The 11,283-nt window shown below is 45.8% G+C and overlaps 1 protein-coding gene across 4 annotated transcripts in view; it reads right to left on the bottom strand.

Moving 5' to 3' along the window:
• Window positions 1-2,826: 2,826 nt before the first annotated feature.
• The window catches only part of LOC140387417 (synaptic vesicle glycoprotein 2B-like), a 297,753-nt gene continuing 289,296 nt past the window's right edge, over window positions 2,827-11,283 (bottom strand). For all 4 annotated transcript variants that reach the window (XM_072470504.1, XM_072470503.1, XM_072470501.1 and 1 more), the window contains exon 13: window positions 2,827-10,691. In XM_072470504.1, the coding sequence (XP_072326605.1) occupies window positions 10,508-10,691 (184 nt within the window). In that variant the 3' untranslated portion in view covers window positions 2,827-10,507. The remainder of the gene's footprint in view (window positions 10,692-11,283) is intronic.

Raw genomic sequence — 11,283 nt, 5'->3', positions numbered from 1 at the left:
GTATCTGTGTGTGTCTAAGTGTGTGTTGGTATGTGCGTGTCTGAGTGTGTGTCTGTGTGCATGTGCGTGTGTATGTGTCTGTCTATGTGTGCGTCTGTATGTATGTCTGTATTTGTGTGTCTGTGTGTGTGTCTGTGTGTGCATCTGCGTGTGTCTGTGTATGTGTGTCTGTGTGCGGGTCTGAGTGTGTATCTGTATGCGTGTGTGTATGTGTCTGTCTGTGTGTGTGTCTGTCTGTGTGTGTGTCTGTGTGTGTGGCTGTGTGTGTAGCTGCGTGTGTGTCTGTGTGTGTGTGTGCGTCTGTGTCTGTGCGTCTTTGTGTGTGTGTCTGCCTGTGTGTGTGTCTGTGTGTGTGTGTGCGTCTGAGTCTGTGCGTCTGTGTGTGTGTCTGCCTGTGTGTGTGTCTGTGTGTGTGTGTGCGTCTGAGTCTGTGCGTCTGTGTGTGTGTCTGCCTGTGTGCCTTCGGCCTGTCCAGCTCTTTATTGGAAAATCGAGAAATTTTGAAAATCAAAGCCCTATTTCTTTTAGGGAAAAAGAACAATTTCTACTTTTTTCTGCATCTTGAGTTGTTATTGAGATTTTTTTCATAACTTTCATCAGTATCAAATACAGAGTCCAAGATGTGGATTCACCCCAGGTTCTGCTCCTATCCTGGGGCTAAAGGCTGGAAGTGATGATAATCTTCCCCATGCGTCTGGGCCATATATTGAACCTCCTTTCCCAATTCCTCAGAATTGCCGGTTCCAGCATTTCAGTTGGCAAAGAGGCCAAGGGCTCGAGTTCCCGTCAACTCGATGCAAATGCCATTTCCTCACCCTTTGTCTCTATTGCCCGCAGGCCACTCACCCTGCCTCCCAGCGAGTGGAAGTGACCTAGTCCATTCTGTGCCTTTGAATGTGTGTATTTGGATGGTAATTTTATAAAGAGGTGGTGTGGTGCGGGGAGAGGGAGGTGAACCTGAACAGCCAAGGCCAAGACTGGCTTGTCTATTGTCATGCTGGGATGTGATTGGGACCACCTCCCCCTTTGTGCCACCTCCTCCAGCTGGGTTTGCGATGGGATTACTGCCATTTTTAGGGTACTGTCGTGTTATTAACCCTGGGGTAACACGGGCTGCAACTGGATGCAGTTGGACTGTAAAGCAGACACCAAACTTAGATGTTGGTTCAATAAGATTTATTGACCTTCTGTAACAAGGCACACAGCTTGCTGTGGGTTGACACTCTACTACTCTAAGTATACTAATTCTAACTAACTAGACCAGGCTAGCCCTGAGCCACGTGTAGAAGGTGCTAATATATACACCCTGACTGTCACTACAGTTGTCACCAGTAGAAAGAGGCGGAGTGCTGATGCCTCGTGTGTTTTATCGTGGGAAGCCCCCCTTTTAGTGTTCTGTCTAGTGATTGGTTGTGTTCTAACCTGTGTGCTGATTGGCTATCCTGGGTGTCTATCACTGCCTGTCTTTACCTCATGATGTGTATTGAGTGCATAGTATGACAGGTATGTCTCTCTTTTAAGGTGTTTTCTTCTCCTCAAGTCCTACCTTCCACCGGAAAGAGGCAGCCAGCAGTTCAGCAACTCCCCATTCTTCTGCGACCTTCTGGGGACTGTATGAGAACACGTTTGTGGACAGTGTGGCACAGTGCTTAGCACCGCTGCCTCACAGCGCCAGGGAACCAGGTTCAATTCCGGCCGTGGGTGACTATCTTGTGGAGTTTGCACGTTCTCCCCGTGTCTGCGTGGATTTCCTCCGGGTGCTCCGGTTTCCTCCCACAGTGTAAACGATGTGCAGGTTTAGGTGGATTGGCCATGACCAATTGCCCCTTAGTGTCAAAAAGGTTTGGTGGGGTTACGTAGGTGGGGTTACAGGGATAGGGTGGGGGGGTGGTCCTACTTATGGTGCTCTTTCCAAAATTTGGTGCAGACTCGATGGGTTGAATGGCTGCCTTCTGCACTGTAGGGATTGTATGAAGTGAGGATTGATTTTCCAATTTTCTCTTTACTTGTTTGGACAATCCATGGAGAAAAGAGCAGGGGGCACTGTGGGCAGTTGTAAAGACTTTATACTGACTTGCATCAAAACCATCAGGGTAAAACCTGGGATTGTTTCCTCTGAATATCACAATACACTGTATGGCACTGCTTTCTCCCAACTGGAGCTTGAGGGAACTCTGTTACATGTGTGTATGCACACATACATGATACAGTTTGCCAAGTCTCACAGATGAAATTGTTCTTATTTTTGTATTACCTTTATAAATTCCTACATTGACATTTATGATAGAAAGTTGAAGTATTGTGGGACATTGGGTAGCACCCCTGCCTCTGAGCCGGAAGCTCCGGGTTCAGACCCCACTCCAGGATCTGATGGCCGAGGAAGGTTTTATTCATCATGTGGCCAAATTGACTGTAAATGCTTCCAGTACAGGCCAATGGCGAGCGAGAGAGAGAGATTTGTGGTCAGCTGACTGGACAGTCGGTATGTATCAGATTGGTGGCAACAGGACGGGGGTTCAATTTGTTTTACCATTCTGGCTGGAGTGGATTTGGGACCTGCCTCCCCGCCCTACCCGCTACGGGATAGACCTCCCTTCCGCAGGGAACTGAAGAAGAATAGCAAGTTCCTACGTAAATCTGACCCGCTGTTCGTAGCGTTCCCAGTCACTGTTAGCATTATAGTGCCACCACTGGTGGGAGGGCGGAATACCAGCGTGACATGTTTACATTCGCAGCTACCATAGTAAACACAAGTTCAGGGAAGTGTGCACAAACGTACGACTTATCACACAAATATTTCAAATGAAATTCGACTGACAGCAAAAAAATAATTGTTTTTTTTTAATGGTACACACAAGAAACTAAACAGACTTGGATCGTCAGCACCCGTCTCCATTTCCCAAGAACAGCCAGACAAGCTTGTAGAAAAATGATCGTCCGATAAGACTGTGGTTAAACGTTCGCCCAAATGGAATATGAGAACTGAATAATGTTTTTTTTATTCTCACTCCGGACAAGTGGCTACGCCATGTTTTATTTACAGTTAACGACATACAGCACCCGTAAGGTGACTAAACTAACATCCATTAATGTGATGTGAAAGTTGACACCAGCAGTTACAAGACGTTTATCACAAGTAAAGCTTTTTCTTTTGAAAGACTATCCATAGAAGTTTCTGATTGAGGTACGAGGACTGAAAAGAAAACGTTATTGCCTTTGATCAGATTAAATGATTTTATAAAATGATCCTTCTTTTCATGAGGTGACATGTCCAGCAGTGAACAGTTTGAAGTAGGCGGCCTCCAAAACCAAATTAAAGCAATCACTCTCCTTAAAACCAGCAGCATGCACTTTCACTAGACGCATTTTAAATTATACATATTTATACTGCAGTGAATTTGTCAATCTGTGAATGGCTAAGCAACATGCACATTTAGACAATACACAGACATTTTCTCTTCTTTGTACATTTGATAACCCATATACAGTCATTTAATACTGAACCCCTTTATGTTACAATGGTTGCGTCAGTGAAATTAATGAGTTCTGATGCATGTTAGCTGAGCCAAGTTGCTTTCCACTGAAGAATCCATGATACCTGGTGCGCTTTGTCGAATTCTAGATGTCCTGTAACGATTTCTTTTCCTGTTGTCCTGTTGCCTAATGGTCCAGAAAATCTTAACAGCAGAATCTTGTAGTAAACCTCAGGGTTGGACAGTACAACAGGAGTAGATATTCAGCTTGCAGCCCAAGTGTAAAATATGGCGCCCTGGTCAATCCCCATTTCCGGTGATTTCACTTTGCCTAACGAGCAGTTGAGCCGCACCCAGCTTTACACCTGGGAGGCAAGCTTAAATCCAACCGATATAAAAGTCCAACGGTCTTGCCTTCCCGCTGTTACGTCTCTTCAAGACATTTGTCCAAGGTCACCTTGAAGAGATCCAAGTTCCTTGTCACTATGGATTCTCTTGGGTCAACTCATCCAAGAACCAACAGCCCCTCATCAATGTTTTCTTAAACCCTACCCGAACACCTCCCATCTGCAATGCTCAAATTTAGCCACATCTTTTGTTGCTTTGTCTAAAAGAATTCCAGCAGGCCACTTAACCTCTGGAGCTGAGGTTCAATCTTGCAATGATAAGGAGGGGACACTGCCCATCCTGCCCTTGTTGGATTTGGCTAGCTTTCCCAGCTCATGACTTCTAATTACAAGAAAGATACTGAGATTTTTTTGTATGCCCTGGCCTCATCTCCAGAATGTGTTAATTCTTACTGAGATATGGTTTCAAGTGCCCCGCTAGCCCCTCAGTTCTCGACCACCATTAAGAGCAAACCAAGCCAAATGGGTGTCAGTGGGACTTGCAAGTATTTTTTTATTTTTAATTCATTGCATGGGTTTGGGCATCGCTGGCTCGGCCAGCATTCGGTGCCCATCCCTAATTGCCCTTGAGACGGTGGAGGTGGTGAGTTGCCATCTTTGGATTGGATGGCATAATCACAGTTGAGCCTGATTCTATCCTCATGTGACATTCTCCGAATTCCCAACACGGATCAACGGAATGCAAGTAGAAGAGGAAACCTTACGTGATCTGTTCGCCCTCTATCGAAATGGCATTGGGACCAATTGTAGCGTTCTTACCTTCACCTCAACTGCCCTCAGCACACATCTGGAGCCAAACCCGGACTTTTTGAGCCATCTGCACCAGGTTTAACGCAAGCTTGTATTGGACGCATGTCTGCAATTATTTTCTAACCAACTTCACTCTAACTGCTACTCTGATTATTCAGATTACTCTGAACCTTGTTTTTAAAGCCAGTGCCTAATTCTAAATAAATAGGGCAAACTGCACGGCACAGTAGCACAGTGGTTAGCACTGCTGCTTCACAGCTCCAGGGTCCCAGGTTCGATTCCCGGCTTGGGTCACTATCTGTGCAGAGTCTGTACATTCTCCCCGTGTCTGCGTGGGTTTCCTCCGGGTGCTCCGGTTTCCTCCCACAGTCCAAAGATGTGGGGGTTAGGTGGATTGGACATGCTAAATTGCCCTTCGTGTTCAAAAAAAGGTTAGGTGGGGTTGCTGGGTAATGGGGATAAATGGAGATGTGGGCTTGTGGGGGATGCTCTTTCCAAGGGCCGGTGCAGACTCGATGGGCCAAATGGCCTCCTTCTGCACTGTAACTTCTACAAACAAAATAGAAAAAAGGAATAAAAAGGGATCAAATCTGGGATGTTTAGATCAAAAACAGAAAATGTTGAAATTTAAACAATATCAATTAACATCTATAAGTGAAAAAAAGCTAAATTTGGAAAATTACTTTAAGTTGAACCGAGAGGTCACGGGCCAAAATAAGTCAATGGCACCTTTGAGGCTAAAATCAGGACCGGTTTCCTCCCGAAAAGGTGGTCGCTACTCCAAAGATTGGGCAGATAAAGGAGGCGAAAACCCTGGAATTGTTTCTAAACTAAACATTAACGGCGTTCGAAAGGCATCTTGACAAATATATGGATTGGATGAGTATAGAGGGATATGGCACAAGGAAGTGCTGAGGGTTTTGGCCAAGGTTGGTATCATGACCGGTACAGGCTTGGAGGGCCAAAGCGCCTGTTCCTTTGCTGTATTGTTCTTTGTAAAGGACTGCCGCATAAGGTCACTGTGGATGGATGGGCTAAGGTGGGACAAAGGGCTTCCATAATCCATAACGACCCTACATCAGAATTGCATAGATTTTCCCTCCATCTCTCTTTTAGATGAGAGGTTAAGCCCAGCTCCCGTTCCCCCCTCGCCCGCTCCACGCCCCCACCCCCACTACCATCTCAGGTGAGCATAAAAGCTCCCATTGGGACATTTTGAAGAAGAGCAGCTGATTCTCCCTAGTGTCCTGGTCAATACTGATCCCTCTACCAACGTGATTAAAAGCAGTTGATCTGGTCATTATCTCACTGCTCTTTGTGGGAGATTGCAGCGGGGGAATGGAAATTATCTGCCACATCTCAAACGTAACAACAGTGACTATAGTGCAGAGGTATTTCACTGGTTCACAGCGCGTTGGAGAATCCTCAGATCGTGAAGGGTGCTGCATGAACGCAATTAAGTCTTTCATTCACGGGCGGCACGGTGGCGCAGTGGTTAGCAATGCTGCCTCACGGCACCGAGGACCTGGGATCAATCCCGGACCCGGGCCACTGTCCCTGTGGAGTTTGCACATTCTCTCCGTGTCTGTGTGGGTCTCACTCCCACAACCCAAAGATGTGCAGGTTAGGTGGATTGACCACGCTAAATTGGCCCTTAATTAGAAAGAAAAATTGGATACTCTAAGTGTATTTATTTTTTATTAAGTCTTTCTTTGCCAAATGTGCGGGAAACCTCTGCTGTGTTTCTCCAGACCTTTTAAAATTTCTGCCTGGGGCAGCTAATGGTTTTGATAGTTTCCTGCAGCATCCAGCATGCAGAAAGCCCAGGGGTTAAGGAGCAGTTCAGCATCACTGGAAAGCTCATAGATAGGAAAACATTTGATGATGCTTGTGGTTAGATTGTGACTGCTCAATATTAATGGCTCATAAATGATAAATGGTCCTTCTACATTATTGTGAAGTGGGATATTTCTTGTCAAGATGCAATCGTTCAAAGAAATTGTAATGCACAGCTGGACGGCAGCATCTGAAAACACAGTGGAACGAATTTTCCAATTTCAGCATTATAATCATTTTTAGAACAACATGTACTTAAAGAGAAAAAACATTTGCAGGGCTATGGCAGAGACATAAACGAGTGGGACAAATTGAAGAGCTCTTTCAAAGAGCTAGCACACACAGGGTGGCATGAATGGCCTCCTTCTGTGCACGATGATATACAGGTTGTGTTTTGATTCTACTAAGCTGGGGCCTTGAAAGCTTTTGTTCTCCATTCCAGGCACTCATTATGAGCCTCAAGCACTCCCCGTTTAGGTATTAAGCAGTTGGACACAGAACAGAGCATCTTTACTCTATTCTAAGAGATTGTTTCCCTTGGCTGTGGAGTCGAGGCAATGGGAGCACAGACTCGGGATAAGGGGTCGATCAATTAGGACTGAGATGAGGAGAAACGTCTTCACTCAGAGGGTTGTGAATCTTTGCAATTTTCTACCCCAGAGGGTGTAGATGCTCCATCATTGAGTACATTCAAGGTTGATAGATCTTTTGATCTCTCAGGGAACCTCAGGATATGGGGAGTGGGCAGGAAAGTGGAGTTGTGGTAGAAAGTCGGCCTTGATCATATTGAATCTACTCAGCTCCCTGCCCTTAGGGGGTAAAGGCACTAAACCCATCATGCACAACAGCTGTAACTCCTCTTCAACCCCCTCCCTGCACTCCAACACTGGGGCATGCTTATTCACCCCTCATTCCCTTTACCCAAAAGAACTGCTGCTGGAACCTTCTGCCATGCCACTTCCTCCCTGCTTTTAAAAAAATCCTCAAGATCTTGTTCATCCAAACCATTTTAGGCCTCCTTCTTTCCCTCCGAGGCAACATTCACTGTCTTCCGTGCTGCAATCCACAGTGAGACATGTTCCTATTGGTGAGCAATGCCACGTAATTAGAAGTGGTACCTGCTTGTGCAAGAGTGGAACAATACACTGACTGCAGTCGGGAACTGGAATGATTTGTGATGGTTTCTGGTAAGGGACGCCATATCGTAAAGTAACTGCACAGCGGTAAGACGTATTCCGTGCGCTAAGCTGACTATCGTTGGTTCGTTTGGGGAGACGGTGGTTTTGAGGTAATGACACTCGGCCAGTAATCCAGAGGCCACAGGTTAATGCTCTGGGGACATGGGTTCAAATGTAAATTCAGTTGATTAATTTAAAAAACTACTTAAACAATTCTGGAATTGTAAACTGGTTTTAATGATGATGACCATGAAACTATCATCGATTGTCGTAGAAACCCATTTGGTTCACTAATGACCTTTAGGGAAGGAAATCTGTCCTCCTTACCTGGCCTGGCCTACATGTGATTCCAGACCCATAGCAACGTGGTTGACTCTTACCTGCCCCTCCAAAGTGACCTAGCAAGCCACTTAGTTGTGGCAATTAGGGTTGGACATCAAATGCTGGCCTTGTTAATGACACTCACGTCCCTTCAAAGAATTAACAAAAACAGTTTTCATCAATTAATAGCACTTCCGACAATAATTTGGAAAGTGCTTATCAAGGTGAGAATTGCAACAGGTTTACGCCGTGTCAAATGGATTAAAACACGCAGATCATATTTGGGTATCAAAGCCTCATTTCTGATTTGCCATTGGGTTCTGACCACTGTTACCAGGTTTAGCCCCTTCACTTGGAGTCTATCGGATTCATCTTCTGCATCACACATTACGTTAAGGAAGTAGAAATAAAGGCTTTTCTGTTTGTTTATTGTCAGCTTTGCGCCCATCAAGGTGAAGGATGTTACTGCAGGTTAGGTGCAGAGTAAACCCCGCTCTTGGCCAATGTGTTTTGCATGCGATTTCGCTTGCTATTACACCAGTGCCACCTTTCCATGTCCCACCACCACCAGTTCGGCATTGCATGTACTTAGTCACAGCAACCGTGTTTATCTAAATTCATTCTCAGGATTTGGGCATGGTTGGCATGTCTTACTTGCCTTTGTACTACTGAATGGCCTGTGTTGGGCCACTTCAGGGAGATGTCACAATCCAACCAAGGTGTCGGACTGGATTCATATATAGACTAGACGGTAAGGACGGGAGAGTCCGAACAACAGTGGCTCCCCTTCAAAAATATTCTGGAAGGACCTGAAACTGCCATAGAAAGGCAGTATTCCTTGTGAACCAGTTCGACAATTTTCATCTGCAAACATTTTCAAACGGAATTCCAAGTTTCCCTGGTGGGATTTGAACCCACCTCGCCTGAAAGATGAGTGGAAGCCACTGGATTACTAGCCAAGTAAGATAATTGCAATGGTACCACATCCGACTGCTAAACCCGTTTCATGTATCACTTGTACAGATGGCAAACAAAGGAAGGCTTCATCCCACCTCTTTGGACGATACATAATGGTTGACCTCCAGGTTGAAATACCAATATGCTAACCCGCTGAACGGCCCAGTCCCACAGAAAGGCCCTCCATTGCCGTGAATTAAATGGTAACATGTGAACAGTATATTAAACAGGATCATTTGAGGTCAGCCCTACTGTTTTGCGAGTCGCCACAGGCCTAGATGAGGGTCCCATGCTCAGCTTTATGAGCCATGGCGAACGGCAGAGCCAGTGCATCTTGTCGGTGGTGATGGCGGAAGAGCCAGAATCCGGCGGGACTACAACCGCTGGCAGAGGATTTTTTTGGGAAAGGGGACTTGTGTTTTCTTTAAGCGGACATGAGGAAGGCAATGGGAAACCACCTCATGTATCCTTTTCCCTAGTCATATGGCTGATTGAAATTGAAATTGAGAGGCTCCTGTGAGCATCCAGAGAGGGAATCAGAAGACAGTGAAGCCTGGAGACATAAGAAGAGGATATCCAACCTTTGACAGATCACTACTGCTTCTCCTGGATTTGAATGACCAGTATAGCTTTTTTGTTGTTGGGTGAATTGGTTGAATGAGGACACTGGGAGAATTCACTGCTTGTTAATATCATGAAACCGTACATGTCCACCTGGAAATAGGCAGGGCTCTTGTTTAAAGTCTCTTGCAAAGGTCAGCACTTTGCATATGTCTCAAACCCTGGTTGAGAGTGCCCAACTGAACTACGCTAACACTAACTGCCCTTTGTACAGGAATTAGGGCAAATGTCAGCAATAAATTACCTTCGACCCCGTTGGATTACTGCAAATGGTGCTCGGGCAATTCCTGGGCTCCAGGGTTGAAAGCTCAGTCCACCCCATCATGGTATAAATACGCTGAGCTAGAAAGTTCCCACTGACGCACCCTTACTGAAGGTGGAGATATGAGATAACAGTCAGGAGGTTGATCGAACGTGGCCCTTTTAAAAGTACAAGGGCAATTTCACCAAAAGCAGCCATAGCGGTATTTTAATGGTGCATCGTCCATGGTTTGCACCAGCTTCGTGGAGGAGATGGGGAGGCGCTCCACCAAATCTCAACGTATTACAAAATGAGCATAAAGTAACCTTGGAAGAAAGTCGGCGGCAGACTTAAAAATTAGTACCCGAGAGCTTATCCCTTTAAAAGGGAAAATCCAATTGCAGGGGAGAAAGTATGATCAGCAAAGGAGGGAGCAGCCACAATGACAGGTTACGGTGAAGTATTAAGTGCGCAACACTCAACAATGAGAACACTTCTGATGGCTTCTGATCTTCCCGCTCTCAGGCTTTACGGGGCAGGTGCACAGGACAACTTCTGTAAATACGTGGCAGCTAGCTATGTGAATCCATTTGGAGTGTACAAAGAGCACAAGTATGTCCAGTCACAGAAAGCACAGATGGTAGAGTGGATGCTTTAGGCTATAAGGACAGTGGTTAGCAGCTGTGCACATACTGTGAGTCCAGAAGAGGTTTGGAGGACCCATCACATCAGAACTTGCTCCCGGGTCTCAGGGAGTCGGAGCCCAAGCAGGGCACCTCCTACTAACGCGATGGAAGCCAACAGGATAGGAATCACCTTGGTTATCTCCACAAACGAGGCAAATATTGATATACCCAGTATTGCAGCAAACTTGGACAGCCCATTGAGAATACCAAATGCAGTTGCCCTATGGAAACAAAGAAGGAAATTTAGATCCATTGCTAACGATAGCAAACTATTTTCTGGAGACAATGTTCTTACGGACTTCTCAATTACCAGGGAGGCAATGCATTAGAAAAGGCGGCCTAGTGAAGGCTTTTGGTGCGACAACTTTCATATCAAAACAATGAAGGTACAAGGAAGGAGATTTCTGAGGAGGTAAGGCTATTAGCTGCCTTAACAAACTAGAGAATGGCAGGAATGATTATGATAGGGTTAGGTCAAGGGTGAAAGAAAGGTCAACTAGCAGACAACAACAATTTGCATTTGTGTAGCATCTTCAACACAGTAAAACATCCCAAGACACTTCACGGGAATGTTATCAAACAAAATCTGACACGGAGCTTCTCAGGGCTTGATTCCATGCCTTCTCCCCAGGGATTCTGAAGACAGACCAGCTTGTTCAATCCAGTGGGTGGCCTGCCCAGTGCCTAACCGCACAGCTCTGCCCCCTCACCCCATTTATACCAATGGTAAGGGTGGCATTGGGTGACCCACCCACTAGTGGGCCTATTGATCCCCTTAAGTGGGCAGTGAACAGGAGCTACAGATTTTACGGA

This window comes from Scyliorhinus torazame, chromosome 12, assembly GCF_047496885.1.
Source record: "Scyliorhinus torazame isolate Kashiwa2021f chromosome 12, sScyTor2.1, whole genome shotgun sequence".
Classification (NCBI taxonomy): domain Eukaryota; kingdom Metazoa; phylum Chordata; class Chondrichthyes; order Carcharhiniformes; family Scyliorhinidae; genus Scyliorhinus; species Scyliorhinus torazame.
Note: the sequence above shows the minus strand (reverse complement) of the source record. Positions and strands in the feature narration are given on the sequence as shown.